Consider the following 26,644-nt stretch of genomic DNA (forward strand, 5'->3'; position numbering starts at 1 on the left):
TTCCTCTTCTAGGTTTATAGTTTTTCTTGATAAATTCTTGATTTTCTACACGCATTCCTATTTTTTGTCATATTCCCTTGGTTTTTACTCTGCATGGCTCTATCTATATCACCTTCCACTGCTGAACTGTATTCCTGAGACGTAGAAGGCATACGACTGCGGGGAGGGAACGAAGCCATTGTGTTTGAGACTCTATAGCGGAACCTTTTATGTGTTGATGCTATTCATGCGCCACTCGGCCACCGCTCCATTTCTCCCCCGTGAATACCGATGACCTTGAAGGCTTTAGCGTAGACTCTCTACCTGGAAGTCAATCGCCCGATTACCTATGACGGCAAAAATACGTCTCAAACCGTATTGCTGAAAAAAACTCATTTCTACTAGCCCCACGCTTATAATTAACGATCTAAATTATTCATTATTATTCTGTTAAGGAGACGAGATAAATTACTTCGGTAGGCCGGCTATCTTAACCCAATGACGAGTAATACTTTTGGCCATTGCACAGCAATGGATTTCGAATAATATATAAACAAAAAAGAAGATTTGAGGCAAGCAATAATATGAATATGCGTAAAATGATAGACATTTCGTGTGTACTTAGCGCAAGTTCACGTTTTATCACGAGAGCGTTTAAGATTTTTGATTAGGCTACACTGCGTTGCAATGTTTCCCCGAGGAACGAATTTGCTCTATATCGAAATTGCGCTAATCGAAATTGCGCTATACGAGACATGGGTGTATATCATTCGGGGCACCCAGTTAAAGGCAGTTGAATCCGTGAAATATCTAGGGGTTAGACTCAATAATGATCTATCGTGGAATAAACATATTCGAGAAATAACCGGTCAAGCCAATCGAAAAATGGGTTTTGTTAAAAGAATATTAGGAAAGTGCGACGCCAAAGTGAGAGAAATTAGCTACTTTTCCCTCGTTAGACCACATTTGGAATACGCTGCCAGTGTTTGGGACCCTCATGAAAAAGGCTTAATAACAGAGTTAGAACGCGTGCAAAGAAGAGCTGCCAGGTATGTGAAAGGTCGTTACGATAGTCTTGTTAGTGGAACTGACCTCTTAGATAAACTCGGATGGGAATCTCTGTCGGACCGTAGATTGAAAAATAGACTAAACCTTTAAGATAAATTCAAGAGCAGTGTCTTTTCTGATGAAGTTAACCATATCTTACGGACGCCAACATACTACAGTAGATCAGATCATATAAATAAAATAAGAGAGATAAATCGTAGAACAGACAGATTCCGAATGTCATTTTTTCCACGATCGATAAGAGATTATAACGGCAGCAATAGAACTCGTAAATAAATGAGGAACTTGCATGGGTCGTAGATTGCTCTAAAAACTATTTTGAATAAGTCAAATGGATACATTAGCTCGCAAAAATACCTTCAGTTTCTCCATTAAACATCAAAAGAAATAAAAAAATTGCATTTAAAATCGAGAAAAATTTCTCTGAGCCGATCACTGCGCGAAGACACCCGAGCGTTGCCGAGGCCAGGCGTGACGTCGTAGGTGCCTAAACAACCGTAGGGAGTAGGGAAATACGCTGAGCGCATGGTGTAAAATTTGTTTTGAGGGAGTATATAGCTGCTCATCGTCACTTTATTTTGTTCTGTTATTCTTGGGAAAGTTTTCCTATTGCCATTGTGCCTAGATTATTACTTGGGATATTAATAATGCGGCATCGGGATGATGAAGTACAAGCGTTTCACTTCGTGTGTTTTGGTTATCAGAAAAATGGATGATAACGTTGCCACTCGTTCGAATAGTACACCTGAAATTCATCTACGTCTACATAATACCCCGCCAGCCGCCTAAAAGGCGTGTGGTATGGGGTGTTAGGACACCAGCCTTTTTTAGGACACCAAAAATTGATGCCACGACCCTCATGGAATTTGTTAAGACAAATTATTGCTATACGTCGGCGGCAAATCGAGTTCTAAAAGAAACTTGTAATACTGGAGGATAACGACCGTAAGCTGTGCTGTTGACATTAGAGTAAGCTGTGCTGTTGAATTTGGCAACGCCGGATTAACGGAGAAGGTAGTCCTATCCGTCCTACGGTACGAATTCACAGCAAAACAGTCTGCACACAATCCACATGTGAGATCGCGAATCGGTTCCGCTGCCAACACACACACAAGTTACAACCTATTTCAATAATATAGGTAAATCCATAAACAATATACTAGCATATACCATAAAAATATAGTGGGAAATAGGCAAATACTCTTATCAAAAACTGGATGTCACTATCACATTCTTGTATTCGTCACGTACAACTTACAATAACAGAACTCGTTATGATGAATACAGCTATTTATTCACTGATTTAAACCCTTAAATTAGCCCACACAAGTGACACAGGTGACATTTCTCACTACTATTCGTTGAAATAATGGAATAACAAACTTCACACACAGTTTTTATTTCAATAGCGTGATCGTGAAATGTCATATCTACGGTGAACAACGGAGATTAGCACGCCATTGACAATTTTTACACTACTGTTAGACATTTATCGATAGCGTAATAGCACTTTTTACAATTCAATCACGATGGAACACTGATAACTCATGGCCGATATTTTTCAACCTTGTCAAACTTTGTGCATTACAACCACTGGCACTGTGATTATTAGCAGTAGCTTAACGGGAGATGTCACGTTGAAAATAACACTATTTTGGCACCAAATGTTCATAGATGTCTCCAATCAGCGAGCAAAAGTTGCATTGACTGGAATTCACCCCATAATACAAGCACAGACAGTCCTAAACGACGAATTCTCCGGTACCTACGAATAAACGGATGAAGTTATTGTATATAAAAGCTAAGCGGACATTAGTAAACGTCAAAATCGTTCTAATTACATACTTAAATGAATGATATGCCGTCGATAACATCAACTTACAATTAACGTATCCCCCTTCCAATGGCCGTGGCTCAGACTCCTACAACGATGTTATTTAGGTATTATCAAATTTTTGGTTTAACTGCTCCAGTTTAATATTTTATGCCCTTACTCAGATATTAATATTATAAATAATGCAAAATACGAGGGCTTGCAAGCCTCTATCGTCGGATATTTATCTTTAAATATAAAATAATCAACACGTCTTACAAACGAAGCTCCCACAACTGCTGGCAACTATTACAAACAATCACAACAATAGCTTCGCGTGATGTTTAGGCACCTTTGACGTCATCGAGGCTTCGTCGGCAGTGGCTTGGATGGTGAGGGAGTTTTTCCCGCGCTTTAAAATTCGTTATATTTATCATTAAATATCTCGCGAAGGAAAACTCAGATTTACATGCGGTTTTCTTTGTTGTATTCAGAAAATAATTTTCTGTCCGCTTATGAAATAAAAAAAATCATGCAAGTTCCCCATTGCATGACTTGTAGTGTAGCCTACTAACCTATGTAAAACTTAATGCATGTTTCTTAATTCAATTATTATTTCTAACAGCATGTAGTAGTATAGTTTGTTATTATACGGGACGTTTTTTGGACGGTGTGGTGTGCATGTGGGAGTCCAAATGCATGCTGCATGCTGGTGATTGATCACCCCCTGCCAAACACCCTAGAGGTGGCTCGTAGGGTAATATGTAGATGTAGATTAATGAATGCCATTGAAATTAAACTTTGAAGATTCCGATTCAATATATCGTGATTGGATACTATGCGCAATTAAAATGCTTTGAATTCAAAAATTTCTTTATTGACACCAAAGCTCAATAAATATTGAGGTTCGTAACGGTTATCTCTCTACTTCTTTCACGACGGTAATTAAACACATTTATTTACCCTCTTCCAAGTTTTCCCACAAACGGGCAATGTCTCTAATATTCTAAATGGCTTTACAATATGACGATTCATAACTAAGAATTGAAGCGTTAAGTATAAATTTTTGCCCTTATAAAATTGGAAGCTCTTTGCTAGAGGCATTGAACTTATTAATTCTCCAGATTGAAAAAGGCCTCCCCTTGTGGTTAATTAAGTGAATTTCACTGGCCCTTGGACGGAATGGCGTTATGGAAAAAAACACAACAAAGGCGAGATATTAATTGAGGAATTATAGAGGATATTCTTCAAGTATTGCACCCCTACACAGCACACTACAATCCTTGTTTTAAATGATATTCTTGATGAATGAATATTTAAAAATTCAGTATCGAGAAGAAATAGTACCTTATGCCGAAAAGTAGAATAAATTAATGCAATACACGGAAGTTTTTTGTTCTGATTTCATTGGTCGCTCAGGATATGGTATATCGGTGCCAAATATGCAATGCCTATGTCACTGAAGGCCTTTAGTCTCCCGTTTCTGGGTTATATTTTTCACCGTAAACCACGAAAAGGACCTTAGCGTGTGCTATTCAGAGTCTTTGAAATTGTGAGGGCAACCGCGATATATAGGAGGGAGGTGGTCGGCGGAGGATGAAGGCTGCGATGATGGTTACAGACACTGCAGTAAGCGTTTGACGAAAATCATTGAAAATAGGAATTGAGAGAAATCTTTTCTTGAAAGAACTGCGAGAGCATGCGATCAGCAAATGCATTGCAAACACAAAATAGATGAGTTTTTTGCGCACCAACTTACATTAGTGGAATAGAAATGACTGCAGAACGCGAGGCTGCGAGCTAGCAGTATGATGCGTCGAAGAAGAGGTACGCCGAGTACAGTCTTGTGCAGTAACGTGATCCTATGCACTTCGTTCCCTTGTGTTTCGTTCCCTTCCCTTCGTTCCCTTATTCCGTTTCAAACCGGTATTCTTTTTCTCTTTGTAGTCCATATCCGAGCAATCAAGTATTTCAAATTTTTTCGTCCAAATTGGTTCGGATTAACGAAAATTCCCATGATTTCAAAACGGTGCCATATCACAATTTATAAAAAAACAGTGAAAGTGATAAAAAACCGTCACTCCTGTGCTGTAGTTTAGATGGGTCGTGAGGCAGATACACTAACGTCAGGCGTTTAGAAACGCTTGCGATATCGGAATACCCAAAGTTATCTTTAATATTTACAAAAAAACTACGTTTACAAAATATTCAAAAAGACGTGGAAATCTTAAAAGTTCGTGTTTATATCAGTTTCCGTAACCTTCTTTAAAACCATATTGCATGTCGAACCTAACTTCTTGTCATTGATGCAATCTTTTCCTAGCTGTAACTCAGAACGTATGAAAAATGGTTTTAATTGCACAAGAAGTAATGTTCGAATTAGCACGCTTTCAATACTTACTTATAACTACCTCTTCTTGATGGTATGGGATTTACAATAGTGCTTACGACCAGGTTGCCTATGAATTCATGTACCTATTCATCGAGTCACGGTAATTAATTTAATAATTTAGAATACGGGATGAGGTTTTCCACGGACACTTGTTCCTTAAGGTGTAAGCATCAACTCCGTATCCTTTAACACGAAGACCCAGAATAATGCGTCGGAAAGAAATGAAATTTTTTATGAGCTCCATGAATTTTGTTATAAATCTCCTTTCAAAATTATTTGGTTGCCACCCCTGAAAATATAGTCTTCAATGCAGATTTCTTCCTAATATTAATGATAACAATAATTGAGTTTAATTCAGAAATACGACTAATGATTAGAGACCGTTAGTTTAATTTGTCACTCGAAAGGAAGAATCGTAAGCTATGGGTCAAATATATAGTCTTCAAAAAATAAAACACAGTCATGCCACCTCACCAGTGACTTTAAACTATGACCTGCATTTTAACCTTTTCAGTGGTATTCGTTTAAAAATACAAGCTTACACAATAACTAAGAGGGGCTTCCCACCTCTGATAATGAGAAAGGTAAAGAAAAATTAAATTTCCATTGCCTTAATTAGTTTATTGAATCATGCGTGAGGACGTTGACGCGGCATTTTAACAATAGTTTTTATTGTCCATTAAAACTTGCATTATATGAAGCTTACGCTTCTTTGCATTTGAAACTCGTCACAATGTAGCAAAAGAAATATCCCCACACAAAATATCAATATTTCCAAATATGTCATTAGGATTACACACATTAAAATATTTCGATCGCGATGAATTGGTTGAGTTTACTTAAGAAATGAAAATCCATTGGCTTTTCCCACATAAGTTACCGACATAATTCTATGATACTCAATCTTTTCATCATTTCCCTCTCTTTACTGGGGATTACTGGTGAGTTCATGTCGGCAACAAGCAACAAATGAATTAAGAACTAGTGCGACCAGGGGAGAAATACGGGATGTATACGGTAGTACTGGAAATACTGTGGTATCGTTCATAAAAAATGTTATATAAACTGCATTCAACCACAGCTACATAACGCAAATAAATCAATGTAGACGGAATGTAATTTATAACTGCAAAATGTCCGTTATCCCATAAACAAGTGCTTGCATCGAAATATACGTTTTAAAATGCGATAGCTATTTAAACTATTAATGTTACCTTTGACATGTGGCCATTTTCCCACTTTTTAAGGGAATGAAGGCATATTCTGAAATTCCGTCGGGCAGTATATTCCTCTTACACAACCCCCACGGTACCAAGACACACGTCATCACACCATTCCCACAATATAATTCCATACGTACACCAATGAACGCACTTTCAACACTGTGATCATGCACTGATCAAGAGGTTTCAATATTGAGATTATTGCCAACCTCTTGTAGAGCAATTCTTCTTCAACACTTCAACACAACAATTCAACACTTCTTCACAGTGCACAGGGAAAATTCCGGTTTGTTGCATTTGCAAATAACTGGAATCACATGTTACAGATTATTGGAAGTAAGGAACAGAATTCACAAATTACGGAAGTCAACACACCGCACGCATGGACATCTAGCTACTGAGTTCTCTTCAGTTCCTCAGCGCTGATTCAAACTTTTACCCATCATCGCATCGGCTTCGAATTGCATCACGCCGAAGGGGAAAGACACGGCTTCTTCCGGTTAGGTCATGGCGTCGGTTAACAATTTTTCCTTCTTTAATGTAATGAAATCTCTTAGTCTTCTTTCCACGATCTTTTATTTCGACAGACCTAGGTTTCAGACCATAATGCCATTTTCAGGTATATGATTCTTGGATGACAGCCTACAGATATACAAAGGGCGAGGGTAGGGTTCCGGGAAAGGGATTTGCTGGATTTGAGAGACGAGGAAAGTGGGAGGGTTTCCTTCGCTACGGAGTGTTTCCTAAATATAATGGAAATGAGGGAAGTGACTCATGATGACGACCAAAGAATCCCGAAAGAACGATCCACGAAATTCCTTGGCGTCCACATGGACTAACGGTTAACCTAGAACGACCACATTAAATGTTCCATCAATAAGGCGAAAGGAATACACGCAGCTCTGCGACCTCTTCTAAAATCTACCTCGCCGCTGAGCCTCAAAACAAAACTGCTCCTATACAACAGCTGCATCAAGCCTCTCCTGTCTTACGCATCCCCGGCCTGGCTCCACGCTGCAGCGATGCACCTAAAACGAATTCAATCTGCCGAAAATGTCATCATAAGAAGAATTGTTGGGGCACCTTGGTTTTTTTCCAACAGAAAAAAATCAGGAAAGACCTGAAGATAACTCCCCTTCTCACCATTCTCAAATCATACCTTCCCCGGTTTGAGAAATCATTCGCAGCGACGCAGAACGAACTTTTGAAAACCCTTTGTGACTATACCCCTTCTGAAAACGCCAAGTCCCCAAAACATCCCTTATCCCCCTCTCATATTCCCTCCCCCACTTAAGCAAGCCGTAGATATGCCATGATCTTAAAGAGAAATTAATCGCCTGGCTCTACAAATTGCCATGAAACTCACAGTAGACAGCCATAACAGCTGGGAACTTGAGACTAAATAAAAGCCGTGAAAAATCAGCGTAGCGTACTCATGATGTCGTACACTGGCGACGGATGGGAGGTAGAGTAATGTGCAGTAGAGGTGAGTGATATAGGAACATACGATACATCCACAATTTCAAATGAACGGGGAAATTTACAATTTCGAACGGTTCCAAAAAATCAAGTTTCCTTTCATCAAAAACATGGAGCTAACGGAATGTTAGGCTTGCCAATAAATTTTCATCACTAAATTTAATGTGCATTATGCATACATTTTTAAAATATTTCATTATCATCATTGAAATGATGATATTTCGAAGAAACATTGGCGTTTTCTGCTGTTAATTAAGTCACAACTTTCAGCTTTTAATGACTTTAGACATAGGTTCAGAAATTAAATAGAGCTCAATTATGCGTGGGAATTTCGCGTCAAAAATGCAGTTGTAGGACAGTTATGTTTTTTGGCATTCTAATTTGTAAAATCCGCTTATCTGGTAAAGATGTTTGCCGTTTTAAGATGAAAAGACTTAGTTAAGAACTAAGATGTAGCAAATAAAAAATGAGTAGCTCATCACTTTTTCCTATCAATGAAGTGATTTTATTCTTGCTATTACATGGAAGACGATTCAATGCGACATAATCCTAATTTTCTGGTTTAATTTGCAATATTCTCTTGAAATGAAGAGGTGCGATAGAGTTTTTTGATCATCCAGTGAATCATAGTGTTTGGTAGAATTATGCAATGGCCTTAGCAAACAAATATTTCCAGTAAGCAGCCGAATATTTGCAAAAAAATTTCATCATACACACAAGTAAAGCAGTCTACATAAACAAAAAGAGCAAATGCATTTATTTGTGGGCATTAAATACATTGCGGAAAGCAATTCGCTCAAAAATAAAACATTCCACTCAAATCAGAGGAGATAGATTCAAGAATCAATAGATTGATTATGCCTAAAAACACGAGAAAAAATATATCAGTCCGTGAGATGAGCCCACGTTTAGCCAGGAAAATATTAATTATAATTTAATTATCAAGGAAAAATAATAGAAAAAGAATTCTCCTATATTTACTCGAACACAGAGACGATTTCCATAAGTTCCTTCAACCCTTTCAAATTTCTGCACTATTTGCAGTTTTCTAAATTGCTTAACATAGATGAAAATCATAATTGATACTCTTCTGATTCTCATTTTGTCAGTTTACAGGATTAAAAACATTTAAAGATGAGATATGATACACCTATTTGTTTAATAACTGACTAATTCATTAAAAAAATGACTAATTTTAATACATGTTCACATTCAAATATGCGTTCATAAGAATCATCTTTATGATTAAAAATCAAGTTTTAAAGAAATTATAAAGTTCACAAACTTCTATTTACTCATCTCATTTCAGTATGAGAGAAATCGGTCAGAGAGAAAATTGATCAATACATTCGGATATCCACATGAATGAAATAAATGAAGTCTGAATAAGACCTCAATTTTTCCGTAACCTTAGTCAATTCGACTTCGCATTTCTTTTCAACTGCATTATTATTTTAAGTTTTTCCATAGAATTCCTCAGGAAACTATTATTTGGCATAGAATATTGAGCAAGGCATTTCCATATGAATTGAAAACAGACAAACTATTTCTCCGAGGGTTCAAGGCTGCTCAAAAATATAATTTCATTGTGCTTGAGGGCAGTGGCGCAGCGAGGGGGGGTTTTGAGTGTTAACCCCCCCCCCCCCCTAGAGCTCAGAGAAATATTCAAATTTAATCCATTTTACTTAATAGGATTGATATATTACTAATAGAATAGCGTAAGGATTAATAAAATATACCTCAGAAAGCCGTAAAACTCACCATTTTGAACCGTTTATTTTAAAATTCCGCAAATCATTAATCTCGCACCTACCGCTTATCCTGGTGGGTATTCCATACCCACACACACCCCGGTATTAGTTGCACTTAAACCCCCCCCACCGCAGCCTAAATTCCTGGCAGTGCCCCTGCTTGAGGGTCTCTTAGAGGTTTTCCGTTGAACGGGGGAAAAGCGTATTTATTTAATTCAAGTCATTACAAGTCGAAAGTAGGGACTAAATAAACAGCGGAAAACGCCAGTAGTGAAATATTTTAAGACTTCGCAATAGCATTAGTTGCATGATAATAATGAAATATTTGAAAAATTTAGGCATGCGCAATGCACCATTTGTCGGAAAATGTAAGGGCAATCCTAACATTCCGTTAGGCTAATGTGTACGACGACAATAAATACATACGTAGAAGCCCAAAGTTTCCCGATTGAAAACTACTAAGTTTGCCTTTAGCCTTCACTTAGGACTCGCAACTTCCGAGGAATTTATTTCCCTTAGAATAAGGTTGGAAGAGTAGGCCGTGACACATCGCACATACAGCTAATGTTCGGGGCTTTGAAGCGGGGTTGGAAGACTCGGAAAAGGTAGTCAAAATTCAATCCACAGTCAACTGCAGAAATTGTTATGCATTAAAGAAGTAGAATTTTGACAAATGGATAAGCGCGTAAGAAGTCAATAGCTATGCTACATCCTCTGGACCTCGTGTTTGGTGTTGCGAACTTCTTAAGATCAGAAAAATGTCCAGTTGTGTGTGCAGCATAAAATCAATCGTCACGGAGACTTGATCCGCGTAATCTCTGGCAGGGGCGCAGCTAGGAATTAAGGCTTGGGGGGGGAGGTTTAGGTGCAGCTAATACCGGGGTGTGTGTGGGTACGGAATACTCACCAGGATAAGCGGTAGGTACGAGGTTAATAAATTGAGGAATTTTAGTATAAATGGTTCAAAATGGTGAGTTTTACGGCTTTCTGAAGGATATTTAATAATCCTTACACTATTATATTAATAATATCAATCCAATAAAATAAAATTGATTACACTTAAAAATATCTCTGAGCTCTGGGGGGGGGGGTTATCCCCAAAACCCCCCCTCCTCGCTGCGCCGCTCATCCCTGGCTCGTTGCATGATCCTTTACAGACGACACCACCGGAACGATTGAGCCCATTGGCATTTTCAATTCCCAATACGCTGAGCGTGTTCGCAGATGTCCCGACGAGTGTAAACTCCATTCTAAGAGAGTCGTGGGCGAATCATGCTTCGTAGAATATGGGGAAAAATTCGTGGCTGGATCTATAGTGCGTTGTCATAATGTGACGAATATAGTTATTTCCCCGGTATAAGGGGCATATAATGTTTATAATTCCAGTTTGTATGAGGGCATTACGAACGCTCAATTTTTGAAGACGGACGTCTTCGGGTAGGTCATGATACCTTTCATTACTGAGTAAGGCGTTTAAAAAAAAGGCGACGAGTCACTGATAAACAGGCGAAGAAGAACGGCGAGCCACGATTCCGAGGACATCAGGATTCGCCATTTGATCGAGGATAATCCTCTATGTCGGTGGAGGTGTTGCCGTATCCATGGTGGCGCATTTTCGATGCAGCCACTCATAAGTTAGAAGGCGGGTGATGGAGTATAGCATACAACTCCACAAACCTCCCCACAAGCGGAGGGGCGAAAACATTCGAGGCTGTTATTCAGCCGGAACAATCTACTTAGCGAATAGGCTTTTTTGGGACTTCACCATTACGGTTACCCTCATTTGCAAATCCCTAATCTTAAAAATTTACTAGTCATTCATAGAAATCATACGTATAAAACTACACAATTCATAACTTTTATGTAACTCATTATCGTTAAAAAATTATCCTCATAAAGCTATTGCAGCAAATTTAAAATTATTTTGCACTACAAAAATAAATGTAAAACGGCCGTACAGGGTAAAAAACTTAAAAACAAATTCCCACACCGGGTGCTTGATATAATAACAATCACCAGCATAGTCTCACATCTACTCCATTCGCCACCGCAACTGCTGACAAAGGTAGTTTTATTATGCGTAAAACTTAAACCAACAGTGAAAACCGGACAAGCAGGTAGTTAATTCTCACGAATTTATCATTAAGTCAGACACTAATCGAAACAGAATAATCAATTTGTAAAGTATCATGCAACGAGCCAGAGATTTTTCTGATCAAGTCTCCGTGACGATTGATTTCATAGTGTACACACGCTGTCGACATTGCTCTGATCTTAAAACTTCGCAGCATAGTGATGAGCACTGCGCGAGTCAGTCAGTTCAAATGTTCGGCTCAGCATATAGGGTGGTTTCCTATTATTTTTTATTGCCTAAATCGAAAGATTATTACTCCTGGAGTACGTATTTCACGCTTTTAGATTTTTACATGAAGATATCTATTTTTCGTATCCATTTTTCGCGATTTAATGAAAAGTGAAAAATATCAAGCGCGCGAAAACGCGACGGCTAAGTAGGAATGTAGGGAAAACTCCGTGTGACGTCGTTCTGGTTCCCGCAGCCGCAAGTGAGGTGACCTTGGACGAGGCTCTGAGCGCTGATACGACGCAGGATGTTAGCAGGTAGCTGAATACCCTGCTAGCAGGTTGCGCATGGCTTAAATAAGTATTATTAATACCCTATCAAACGAAGGAAACTTTCCGACCTTAGGCAGTTTTAATAGGTAATTATCAAGACATGTTTCCCTGAGCTCTGTGCCTCATGCATGCATTGGTAAACTCAGAAAATGTAAAATTCCCATCTACTCGTATAGAAACTAAGTCCCTGTGACGTCACGTGGAGTGGAATCGCATTGGCGCCAATCAGGCCTTTTTCAAATGAGGTTAAAATTGACCATTGCCATTCGTCTAAACCGGTATTTCTAAAACCAAATAATTTGTCTATTATGAATACACTAATGGTGGGTAACGAATCGCAATCAATGCCTTTCGTTTTCTTTGATAAAGGAAACTACCCTATTGAGCTGTGAGGCGAGAGAGTCTTAATGGTGTGTCGCGACTCCCTTCGCGAACACTGTGCCCTGGAATTGTGTCAGACTCCCGTCACACAATGGACTGAAATCGAAAAAAGCTGGCCAAAAATCAAAACATCGACTTTTTCATTTCGAACCGGGAATGCTATATAATCATTTTAGAATCTTCAGGGCATGCGAAACTGAAGTTGATTTTTTGTTTAATTTTTATAACTCGCCAAAAATCAATAAAAAATCGAAAAGGAAAATCAATCAATAGAAAGAAAAACGGTTGAAGATACTCATGTAAAAGCTATCGTCAAGTGCAAATATATTAAAATAATATGTACGTGACAAAAATGAAAACTTCGATGGCTTAAATCTAACAACACATATCTCATAAATGGCAACTTTTCAGGATAGCCAAAAGAAAACCTTTTTTTATTTGGACATAATTTTAATTTGAATTGAAAACCAAAAATAGATGAAACTGAAAAAGAGACATTAATTCGCAAACAATGAGTTGTTTTTTGCTTGAATTTTATTTTGTATTAACATTATTAGCAGTATTAACTCAAACCGGACAAATTTTGAGATACGAGTTGTTAGAACTTATCCATCGCTTTATTCTAACACAAACAACTAAGATTAATCGAGGAAACTAATTATGGATTGTTAACATGATCATGTATTTTCGGAGAGATTATTTTGTTACAACAGAATTGTTTAAATTGCCGTCATCTATAAGCACAGGAGACGGAATCCATTTTCTGTCTTCCATGAAATATATAACGTATCGGCAGAAATAGAACCTAAGTTATATCACCTGATAATATTTGTGACTATGCAATACGTGATTGATTTCAAATGAATTTTTTAAATTGTGATGAAGGAAATGTTATATTTAAAATGTTCCCTCAGAAAATTTCCTCCTCACCACCTTCCCCTCTGCCCCTTTCCTCCACTTCCCTCATCCCCCTCCCCTTAACTCAGAATACGCTTTCATGACAGTGAGTCGCACTGTGCGAGCGGCTCTCTGGAGTGTGCTGTGAGCGGTGAGCCAGCTCCACCAAAAGAGTCGTCGATGCCAACACTATCGTAACACCTAGCACGAGGTCCAGTGGATGTTACATGGCTATTGAACTCTTAGGCGCTTATTTATTTGCTGAAATTCAACTCCTATATTGCGTAGCCATTTGGGCAGATTACTGTGCAGTCAAATTTGACTACTTTTTCCGTGTCCTAATCAGAGTTCCTTCTGTCCTTCACCAACCACCTCTTTGTCTATACCGCAGTGGCCCTCACGCTTACAATGACTATGGCGAACATATGCAAAGGTCTACGGTTAATACCTGTATGCGATAAAAATATTTGAGAAGACGCTGCCGCAGACGAATACAACTGCCGGCCCACAACTGTATAAAGAAATGCCTTTATCGCTGAAGGCCGGAGTTTTTCATCTAAGTCATCTTTTTTACAAACGATTTGTTGCAAAGGTTTTATTAAAGTGGCAACACCACGGTTTTTAAGGGTGAGAAACATTTAGTGGCGAAAAAAGAATGAGAAATTAGTCCACGGTTATGGACATTAATGAATGGCGGTGAAAATAAACTTTGAGGATTCCTATTTCAGTACACAATGATTGGATACCATGATAATTCAACATGTTTTCAATTCAAAATTATTCTTACTGAAAGCAAAAGTCTTTAATTATTGAGGTTATTTACGGTTATCTTTATACTTATTTTACATCGGATATTTAATAGAGTTATTTTCCCTCCTCCAAGATTTTCCACAAAACGGAAATGATGCCACTGACATGATAAATGGCTTTATAATATGACAAATTTTTCTGATCCAGGTGTCCTTATCTATTTCAGAATCTATTCGATTTCATGCGGGATAGACTACAATTAGTTATCCCTTACAACGGAGACGTAACTAATTTTAAGTACTGAAGTGTTACGTTCAAATTTTTGTCCTTATAAAAATGGTCAAATTGGAAGCTCTTTGCTTAAAGCATTGAACTTATTAATTCTTCAGATTGAAAAAAAGGCCTCCTATTGCGGCTTATTAAGTGAATTTCACTGGCCCTTGGCCGGATTAAGGAAAGGAAAAAAAACACACAACAAAGGTGAGATATTGATCGAGGAACAATAGATGATATTCTTCAAGTATTGCACTCTGACACAGAACACTACAATCCTTGTTTTAAATGACTTTCGTGATGAATGAATATTCAAAAATTTAGATCGATAAGAAATAGTGCCTTATGCCGAAAAGTAGAATAAATAATACAATAAACGGAAGTTTTTTGTTATGATTTCACTGGTCGCCCAGAATATAGGATATCGGTGGCAAATATGCAATGCATATGAAACTGAAAGCCTTTAGTCTCCCATTTCTGGGTTATATTTTTCACCGTAAACCACGGAAAAGACTTAAGCGTGTGCTATTCAGAGTCTTTGAAGTTGTGAGGGCACCGGCGATACATAGCAGGTTGGTGGTCGGCGGAGGGCGAAGGCTGCGATGATGGTCACAAACAGCTAGAATGATACTGCGTTTGACGAAAATCATGTAAATAAGAATTAAGATAAACATTTCCTTGAGATAACTGCGAGAGAATGCGAACAGCTAATTCATTACAAACGCAGAATGGATGAGTTTTTTGGCGCATTATCATCAATTCGTAAAGTATAATTGACTGCCGAAGGCGCGCCTGTGAGCTAGCAGTATGAGGCGTCAAAAAACGCACGGCGAGTACAGTCTTGCCGTTTCAAACCGGTCTCATCAACATTATTTCGGCTTTTCCAAACAATCAAGTATTCCGAATAGGGTTCCGTACAAATTGCTTCGGATTAACGGAATTCCAATGTACTTCATAACGGTGCCATATCACAATTTATTAAAAAGCAGTGAAAGCGATAAAAAAAACTGTCACTCCTGTACCGTCAGGCCTGTATAAAATACCTTTTGGTGACACTAACATAATTAATGATTTTTATTGCCAGACTAGGACTCAAAAGACCTTTTTATTCTATGTGACATTTTTATCCCTAGTATGATTAGCAATAAGTACGATTAATAGCTACCAAAAACACTGAACTTTTAATCCGAAATACGCACTATAAAATAAATATACTCGGAATACTGAAAATAACAAGACATTACATTACTCAGATCTTTGGAAACAGACACCGTAACAAAGGTTGAAACATCGGAGGTACGCAGGTGTGCACCAAAGAAACGGGCAATTCAAATCGCGATGAGAAAACTTGGGTCACAATCTGAATGTGAAATAGCATGAATACAACTTTCATGGGCAGACTTAACTCTATTTGTGGTTGGATTTACGCGACACTACCAAGACCTCTTATGCAGCATTGACAATCGTAAATAAACCCTGTGAAAACAGTGGAAATTGCCGCTGTCCTTTAAAATTATATGAATTCTCATACGTTCGGAAAAATATCTCTCTTAATTTATCGTTTCTTTCGGACCCGCAAATCGAGGGGGATCGTGACATTGCGTTCTCGTACTGGAGGATATCTTTTCTTAAGTTCTCAAGCAATCAAGTTACGTTCGAAAAAATATTAAATCGGATGTATTAAAGTTTGCAATAGCCGGATCGCGAAAAGAACTCTAGATGTACTCGATGTTATTCCTAAAGTCAATGTGATGGTGTTCTCATTAAAAACTGCTCATGTCCAGGTAAAAATTAGCTTTCAAATTCGATGATTATAAGAACTTGTGTATTTACCTTTGACGTGGGGCCATTTTTTCTCACTCGTCGGGAATGAAGCTATATTCTTAGATTCGTGGACCGCTGATTCGGGCGTTCCTCTTCAAAGACTCTCACGGCACCAATATAAACACTAATATCACACTATTCTCCAGTTATGCTTCCACACTTATACACCATCGAACGCAATTTCAACGCCATGAACTGATACAGCGATTTCAAAAGAGAAATTATTACCAACTGCTTCTCGAGCGATGCACTTTTTCGCGGTGCGCAACGAACAATTGGCGCACATTACTATCTACTACTAATCACAATCCCCGTGTTAATGAAAATTGGAAGTAGGTAACGAAACTTCACTCGCCGGGAAAGGCACACCACTCCCAAGTATAAAAATTCAACACTCTCCTCACCTGGTCACCCAGCAACTGAGCTAACTTCGGTTCTTTGGGGATGATTTAAACATTTTACCCACCCCGACCTCTGAATCGCGTCACGCCGTTTTTTAAGGTTCATGTGATTCTTGGATGACAGCTAATTTATGCCTTTCAATGGTCTAGTGGTCAGGTGGGGGTTAGAGTTTTAGGGAGGGAGGTTTCTGGATTTGTGAGATGAGGTAATGGTTTAGTGTTTTTGTACATACAGTGGGAACAAGGGAAGTGATTCATGATGACGTAAAAGGTAATGGGTGATGTCCACGATGGAATGGGAATAGGGCATTTTTTTCATCCCCTAAAAGTAGATGGATTTAATAAAATTTCACGCGGTCTGAAGGTTCGCTCCAACTATCCATTTTTCGGTCCCGATCGTGGTTTTACTCCATCCGCTGTAATTATGTTGGACCATTCAATTTTCCCTCTTCCCAAGTTGAGTAACTCATGAAGATATCACGTTCCCCTGTTCCGCATTATAATTCAATTACGTTCTTACTCAATACTTCACTTACGCACACCTCTCCCAAGAATCAATATTCAACACTCATTTGCCACCCAAAGCAGACTAGGAGGGAGGTGGACGCGACCAAGCCACCGAAGCTGGAGTCGAACTCCAGGAGCATGAGCCCAATCAGAATTAAGATTAGCGGATGGAATGCACTGGGCTAACTCACGTCCACGATCACGTTGGCCGTCGGAGTGTTTTCTTTCGGGCTCTGTTGCGAGGATTTTCCTATTTTAAGGTTCAAATTTGGACTCACCGTTTATTCTCTTACTAACACATCGCTCCGTGCCCGAGTAGTTCTATACTGTGCGCGGTAGTTGCGGTGAAGTTTTGGGTGAATTCGAGTCCTAAATCATAATACCTTTCTCACTTTTTAAAGATCTCCTGAACATCAACATTATCTATGCTGATGACTCAAGAAAAAGTTAGTACCTACTGAATTTCTTTAACGATTGAAAAGCTGTAAAAACAAAAAAATTCCAAAACGCGTGCTCAAGCGAAAGCATTTAATGCAATGTAACAGGCACTTTCAATATATTCGCCCACCTAGGGCATAAGCGTGGAAAAGAATCGACCGAAAGTAGGTAAACAAAACACGACATCAGGTTCACACGCACTCATTTCACTTATCTAATACAATTAACTATTAATCCACTTGGTACATGAGCGCGAATGTGTGAATGATGAAGAGTTGTAAGTATTATCGCAGCTGTGATGTAGCTACTCCTACTCTTTTGCTTCGCGAAGGCTCGGGTACTACACTCGATCGATTATGTAACATACAATCTAACTTACCTACAACTCTTCATCATTTACATATTCGCGCTTTTCTCCCATTTATTTTTTTCGTTCTGCATTCCTTAGAACTTCCACCTTTTAGAAAACTGCCTTTACGGTGGCCTTTTGAAATAGAAACGCACTTTGCTCCAAATGATTGTGGCTCCTACATTCCAGGGCTAGCCATGAATTTATTTGCGCGCATACCCCTACTGTTCGTACCAAAATTAAAAATGAACCTTAGAAAAAACAAGAAAAGTAATGCTGTAAAAAGTAACACCAAAATCAAGTGAATATATTAAAGTGTATGGTTTTTATAAGCGTTCAAACTGGAGTCTCTACACTTTTGGTACGGAGAGAAAGAAGTTCGCCCCAGCATTATTTCCATCGTTTCATAACCGCTAACATTTCCCACCATATGGAAGTATTTTCGCTCTCATCAATCAAGACACTTTTAAAAGAATCACGGGGCTTTTGAATCGAAAGGGCAATGGTATCCGAAGCATTGTGTCACAAAGTTTGAGAAAAGAATATTTCATAAAATGACAGTTGAGAGATACCGAAAAGGAAAACAATATCATTTCAGGTAAGTATTTCCCACTAACACTAACACCTGTTCGTCTTTGAATAAATTGAATCAGTGGCGTAGCCAGGAGTTTTATCCGGGGGGTGGGGTTGGAAATCCAAAAACAGAGGGGTCCGGAGGATAATTATTCAAGAACAGGGTACCTAGTGACGGGCTTTGACTAATTTTAACACTTTTCATTATGGAAAAAATTAATTTGTCATAGAAATATTATTTAAATTCATGATTTATCATTAATATATATTTTACTATTTAATTTGTCTAGTTTTATTTATTAAACAAAAGGGCAATCCTTTTTAATAAGGGTATAATAATATATCACTTGCCACTTTCCCCTGCTCCATGGTTAATTTATTTTTTTATGTCTCAATATTTCGGGGGAGGGGAGGTCCGGCCCACCTGAATCCACCTCTCTACGCCACTGAATTTAATACTTACTAACCCATCATCCGGCAAGGAGTGGAGCTTAATTTAAAAAACTCTGTAACCGCTTCAAAACATTGAACAACAACATTGACCATTACGAAACATGCTTCAAAATCAGTATCCGGCGTAAAAGAATGGAGGATGCGAATGGTTTTTACCACTCAGGGAACATGATAATCTTTAAAAAGCATACTTTTTCCATCCGTCCTATCCTACATTGAACTGAATTCAACCCAAAACAATGGAATTTAGCATAGGGCGAAAGGGCGTACTACCGATACAACAGCGGGCCATAAGACAGGGGGCATATCTGGCGCCGCAACAATACTTTCGTTCACCCTGGCAACCAGTAAAACGTAGCCGTACGGTGACATTATATCAATTGGATTTTCCAAGCGATAGAGAGCGGATGCGATAGCATATTGTGGTGTCATAAACGAAGTTTAAACGCACTGGTAACAGTATAAAACAGTTACAGTGAATAATACATCAATCACTTGAGTAGCAGAGGAAGAAAATAGACATCTCGCAGGGGTTTGCAGTGAGCTACAGCCGGCGGAGTTTCGACTTCGACCAGCAGAGTTAAAAAATAACTCCTGCAAATAACAGATTGCATTTATTTCCTGAAATAGAATCTCAGAATCGATTCCACTCCGTGGATTTGGAGTTGAACCAAAGAGGAGATCTCGCCATCTATATTTTCCGCTACGTACAACATGGAACGGTTATTAAAGAGAGATGAAACGAGTTTCTCTGGAAGTGTGCTGGGCAACAGCCTGGAGGAGAGGCTGGATTATGAATATATTGCCCACCTGGAGCACAGAAACGAGGGATTTGGTCGCGAAACTGCAAAATACAAAGCAAAAGGTGATTTGATAAAGGCAAAAGGCAGACGTGAGGAAACAAATCACACTGATACTCGTATTGAGGTGGTAAGTTCTCAGCTTTTCTCACCAAAAAATCATGGCACTTCATATCGTTCTTTCGTGCCAGCTAAACGGAAGGCAGACAGCTGGGATGAAGAAAACGGCTACAAAAATGGGAACCTCAACGCCAAACGCTTCCATAGAGAAGGAGATGATGTATTTCCTGTCAACGTCGTAAATGAACGCTTTTATTTCGGCAATTATCTAGTTCTTCCATCAGAGAGAAAAGGAATCAAAAGGAAAAATGAAATTGATGGTGATTGTCTTCCTTTTCATGGGAACGATATCGTTATTGATGCACACCACTTCTTACCAAACCAAGTTCATGATTTTGATAATTCCGAAATGCTGCCTATGAAGAAAAAATTGTGCATTAACACACAAATGGGATGCAATGACACTTTCGGCCGTGGTGAAGGTGATTTATCAAAACCAATGTATATCCCAGTAGAACGTGCTGATGCCCACAATAATTCATTTACGTTGGCTGAAGACGAGACAAAGGAAATAGATAGTGCAATGGACTGCGATAGCCCTCACCTTGACACCGAAGGTGACGCTGTGAATGGACCGCGCAATGGAATGGACCGCGAGAACCCATACCATTATATCGATGGTGATGTTAAAAACGAAAAACACTTTCCCTCAAAACAACCTAGTGCATTCCGGCATCCTTATGAGCCAGCTGAGCAGATGGAATTTTGTACCAATGGAATGGACGCGATAAATGCTCGCTTCCAAGATGAATATGACTTTGGGTATTTATGCCAACGTGAGCCCACAGAAGAATGGGAAGAACGGGAAGGTGCGATGCCTGGTGACAGGTTTGCAGCTGATCCAGCAGCACCGACCTATCTGCGATCCGCTATTTACCAAAGACATTCATCCGAAAATGTAAGTACATAATTCAAATTGAATTAGAATACTTTTGCCGAGGGTAGAGGATTTCCTTTCTCTGGGGAACATACGAAGTATGAACAATGGCGATCATCGATTTCTGTGCGTGAGACCAGCTTTGAAAAGACGAAAACCTAGATTCCGCGGTAGATCTGATAGGGTGTTTATGACGATAGTGTTTTTTCATGTTGTTTCGTTCGATTGGAATTAGCATTTAATAGAGTAACCACGAAGGAGGAGTAATGTTGATATTTCAATCAATATCGTAGATGAAGTAAGATGCAGGTATGAGAATAATTCATAGCAAAGTGCACAAAAATTGAAAAAAGTGATGAACTGCTAAAATCCTTGATGGTGAAATAATTCAAACAAGTTCACACGCTCTCTTTAACGACTTAATCGCACAACAAATATTAGTCTTAACTTTATCTCTAATTCGAATGAGTCCAAGGCCATTGCAAATCATATTTGAATCCTAAGAAATGGTAATATGGTTTATCTTTACTGATTCTTACGGTATATTTTTTCAAGACGATAAAAGTTACAAAAATTACAAAAATTTGAAATTTTCACAAAGAGCTCGTTTACCATTATTTTTACATTTATTTTGATAACTTTTTAAATATGGAGGGATCTAAATTTTTCCGTTTTTAATTGCGTCACCCACTTCTCGAGTTCTTCGCGACGAAAATTTGATGGTTATCACCTTCTCGCACAAATGTTGATGATGTTAACACCACAATCAAAGCTCGACATCGCTTCTAAACTACTCCTTGACCCTGTGCATTTCTCTCTAGTGGTTTGCATTCTAGCATGCAATCAGTGGCAGTTCCAGAGAGGTGGTATACAATATGAACTTAAATAACTGAAATTTTTTTAAGTTAGGAGTACATACAGGAGAGAATAGCCAGTAAAACGCAAATCACTAAAAAAGCACAAATTTATTATAAAAAAGTTAATTCCTTGATAAATTTTAAATTGGGCAACGTTAATGTGTTAAAACAAGCTTCCAAATCCTCATAATTTTCGTTACATCTTCGACCACCCCTTCTCCTTGTGCTGGGAAGTAACCCCCAGGATCGTACCTAACCCCCTATGCTGTATCCGTCACTACTAGCGATAACTTCCCTTAATATATGTCTCTCCTGAAAACGAATTAATTAACAAGAAAATACAATGAAGTCACCAACTCGTGGAAACTGGGTGACAAATTTCGTGCTTTCTTACATTGAACTTAAAGGAGAAAAAAATACGCGGGAAGAATGATTTTTTCGTTGAAGCTTAGGTATCCAAAATTTATATAAAAAATTCTTTCAATGAGTGGCGACTTTCGATGTGAACGACACCATTCAAAATTTGTTTCTCATTGTACATTACAGATCAGCTAAACATTATCTTTAACAGTATGTTTTCTTTTTTTCACAGACGAAAAGCATGGATTACGGTAATGCATGTGAAGATGGAGAAAAAAGACATCATTCCCACAGCATTGTCGTTCATCCATGGTGGAATGAGACCAGTACCAATGCAGAACAGGATAACTGGGAGGAATGCTGGTGAAACTCAGTTGCGAGGAAGACAGCGGAGAGGTCCATCAGATATGTCTTCCCATCTCCAAGAGTACGAATTGAAAATGCCTGAGAAGAAGAGGAACTCCTTGATAAGGGCATGCATCGAAGGGCTGATTCACTGTTCTAATATCACAATAGGTATTCAAGTTCCAAATTATATTACTTTGGTCCTTGCAAAATTGAAATTGTTAGTTGTCACGCATCTGTTCATACAATGACATGAAAAATTGTGTTAGAGCAGTAGATCATTCACGATGAACTGTACTAGGTTAAATAATATTAATCGAACGCTTTCGTTTTGGAGATTTTTCTATTCGGGCGTCAATGTTATTTTTCCCTGCATGGCCAAATTGTTCTACATGTCACGATGAATGTCACCAAAGGCATCGTCACAATATCACTCTGGCATGCCAAAACTAAATTTTGTTTCTTTTGATCTACCTCGGGATGCATTAAAATTTGATGACGTGGTTGGCTATATAATTGCATTGCATTTTAATTTTTTACCCTTATCCTCCCATTGATCTCCACAGATTATACATTCCAACGAATTTCATGATTTGCATAGCATCCAGTACGCGTTAATTTTTTATCAACGACCCAGAGAACAATATCCACGTACTAGTTCAGGGATGGCGAACATGACGGCTCAAATTAAGACTCTCCCACGTAATCATTTTCAGAGATGGCAGGAGTGATCACAGGCCCTATTTCCGTCATTTTTTTCCATTGAAATTGCCATAACTGAACACTTTCGTGGAATCAACCACAGTATATTTTTTTCAATCGAATACATCGCAAATGTAGGTAAAACACGCAAAAATAGCGCGAGAATTTCGTATTTGCAGCCGTGGAGCGCTGGCCAGAACGTCCCAATCCATATCCATGCAGTTACATGAAGAGTGGTAGTGGTGGGGGCTGCTGATGCTATGACGCATCTAAGCTCGTGCCTTGTGGAAGTCTTTGGACGCCGCCCGAGCATGCGCAGAACGACGAATCGCCGCGCCGCCCGGCGGCCGTATGATCAAGCAGTGTTGCAGTGTTGCAGAATAACTTGTTTGGGTAGCCAGTTGACTTATTTTGCGTAAATTGTTTTATCGAATGAGTGATTGGCATGTAAAGAGGCCCTGTTGTAGCTGCGTTAATCGAGTTAGTGATTGTGTTTTAGCGTTAGTGAATAGAGTAATAGAAAGAAAAAACAGCGTTTCGGAATCAGCATTTTTCGTGATATCATAATTTCAAAGGCGGTCAAGATCCAAGTAAATTTAATGTTGAGACATTTAAATTTGCAGTTCCAATCATCACTGGTATAGAGCCTAAAAATAGCTTAATCGACAAGAGCGAATCACAAATAGTCCCGAATCGCAAAAATACTGGTTCCGAAGAAATAATCGCGGCTGTGGTTAATTGCCGTAATTTAAGAAATGAGATTCCCGATTTTCAGCATTAAATTCATGGTACGAAGTGTTACGTAATTATTGGAACTGAAAGTTGGCTAACGGGTGATGATTCAGACAATGAGATCTTCCCATAATCGTTCACCGTTTATCGGAAAGATAGAATTAATTGAGCTGGAAGCGGAGTATTTATAGCTGTAAAGAAATCAATCGTAAGCCAAGCGGTAACCGAGACTGAGACCAGCGTTGAATCTGTGTGGTTTACAATTAAATGCCCAAAATCCAAAACAATGTTAGTTTGCTCGTATTACACGCATCCCAACTCAGATATAACATCAATTGTGGGATTTGAAACCCAAAAAAACTGCATAGCATCCAAGTATCCTGAAAGAAACTTCATTGTAGGTAGAAATTTCAACGTACCTTCTATAGATTGGCATACTATAGCTTCATTCCTGGTGGGAGTGATAAAGTGATTTGCGAAGCGTTATCAAAAGTTTTATACTAAATTCATTCAAATAGCATCCGTGCATAAACAGAGGAGAAAGTATTCTTGATTTATTAGCGACAAATATACCTCATCAGGTAACGAACGTGAACACCGTCGAAGGAATAAGTGACCACAGAGTTGTAACTGCAAAGTTTTCTCTAAATACCACTGAAAATTAAAAAAAAAGAAGGTAAAGTTTTCATTTTTAAAAGGGCTGATTTTGATAGGTTCAAGAGTCATCTGAAATGTGCTTTCCCCGCGTTTCAGGAATCAATAATAAAGTTTAATATAGAGGGTGTTTGGAAAGCTTTTCTTTCGTTCGCAACTTCGGGAATAAATAGCTACATCCCTAGTAAAACATAAAAGAAGCTAGCCAATGGAGATGGTATGACGCGGAAGTGAGAAAATCATTGAGGCGACAGAGAGCGTGCCATGCTAAAATGAATAAAGTCAGCACGGATTCATCCGCTATTGAACGCGAGTCAATAATTAAAAAATATAAGTTGTCTAAAGCCGCCACGAAGGAAGCGTTCAGGAATGCATTCAGGAAACACTTGTAGACCAGCAACGGGATAATCCAAAGGCATTTTGGTCTTATGTTCGGGAAGTTCAAGGTAGAAGATCTACCGTATGTTCGCTGAGAAACGATAATAGAGATGTGTTGACAAACAGTTCCGATAAAACCATTTTATTAAATTCCTACTTAAAGAGCGTGTTCACCGAGCCTTCTGAGAACTCATCCGAAACAGTTGACAATGGTTGACAATATCTTCACACGAAATATGCCGCCTATTGACATTAGTGCGCACGGAATAGAAAATATATTGAAATCGCTCAGTCCAAATAAATCATCTGTTCCAGACTAAATCCCGTCTCGCGTATATGGAGAACTAGCCCTAAGGCCCAGGTGGAAATAAAGTGGTGTATGAACTCTTTCACGCGAAATAAAGCGACCACTATTAATAATTAAGAAATTATGGTCGAATGGATATCATCCATTTCTTCTACATTTCAATAACTTTTGATTAATCAAACCTAAATATTTCTATTTGGAAATCTCATGGCCTCGCCTTCTGATTTTACCGCTAGCAACGTAAGAAGAACACTTACTGGCTCATCAACCTGACTGTAAACCCGTGGGGAATTGTGAAAACGGAATTGCCACCAATGGGCGCCACAACAGTAGGGGTGAATGAGGCGCATGTCCGCGGCTTGTGGATTGAATTTCGGTCACATTTGTGTGAGAAATTAGTTGGGATCAATCCCTAAACGTATGCAGGAAGTTGTAGAGACAGCGAGTACGCTGATACACATTAATTAATTGAAAAAATTCTATAGTTTTAAGTATTAAGCACCTATACCACCGCGAAAAAAATCATCTCACAGCAAAATCACGTGAGAGCCCGAATAAAAAGTTTGAAGACATGGGTGCCAGTGGCGAAGCGAGGAGGGTGGGTGTTTGAAAGATATAACCCTCCTCCCAGATCTTTGATAAATTTTTAAGTTCATTACCTTTTACTTGATTAAATTGATATTACTTATAGAATAGTGTGAGGAGTAATAAATTGGCCCTCAGAAAGCCTTAAAACTCACTATTTGAACATTATATCTTTAAGTAATTCTGGGGGAGGGCCACCACACATTCCGCTTACCCTGGCGGGTATTTTATGCCCCCAGTATCAATTTTAAAAAAACCCATGTCTCAATTGCTGGCTGCGCCCGTGATGGGAGTCATCCATTTTGATTTGAAATATGTGTTTACATTGGTAGAATCAATAAACTCGGTTGTTTCAGACTTAACTTTTTGAAAATCCATTTTAAGCAATTAAAACGGCATGGAACTTTTTCACACAGTTTATTTAAGACAACCGGTTTCGTTGCAGAGGCGACATCTTCGGGTACAGAAATCGTTATTTTTATAGCAATAGCAACCTAATAACAACAAAAATACCGATTTATGTGCCTGAAGATGTCGCCTCTGCGACGAAACCGGTCGTCTTAAATAAATTGTGAGAAAAAGTACCATAACTTTTAAATTTTTTATTGATAGAATCATTATTCTAATGATTGCAGTCGTTAAAAATTCAGTTTTAACTTGTTCTATATTCATCTGCTTAGATATGTCGATGTTGGAAATGTCTATTTTAAAAAATGAAATAAGTATGGTTACATCGTACTCG

General features: G+C 38.6%; 2 protein-coding genes across 2 annotated transcripts in view; one reads left to right on the forward strand and one right to left on the reverse strand.

Moving 5' to 3' along the window:
* The window catches only part of LOC124164057, a 111,015-nt gene that overhangs the window by 26,256 nt on the left and 58,115 nt on the right, over positions 1–26,644 (reverse strand). The gene's annotated exons all lie outside the window — the stretch shown is intronic.
* On the forward strand, positions 20,726–22,986 carry LOC124164063. The gene is made up of 2 exons (XM_046541230.1): positions 20,726–21,003; positions 22,432–22,986. Exons 1-2 carry the CDS (start codon positions 20,837–20,839, stop codon positions 22,793–22,795), a joined length of 531 nt encoding a protein of 176 aa, XP_046397186.1. The 5' UTR covers positions 20,726–20,836; the 3' UTR covers positions 22,796–22,986.

The sequence above is a fragment of the Ischnura elegans genome, chromosome 8 (assembly GCF_921293095.1).
Source record: "Ischnura elegans chromosome 8, ioIscEleg1.1, whole genome shotgun sequence".
NCBI classification, from domain to species: Eukaryota; Metazoa; Arthropoda; class Insecta; order Odonata; family Coenagrionidae; genus Ischnura; species Ischnura elegans.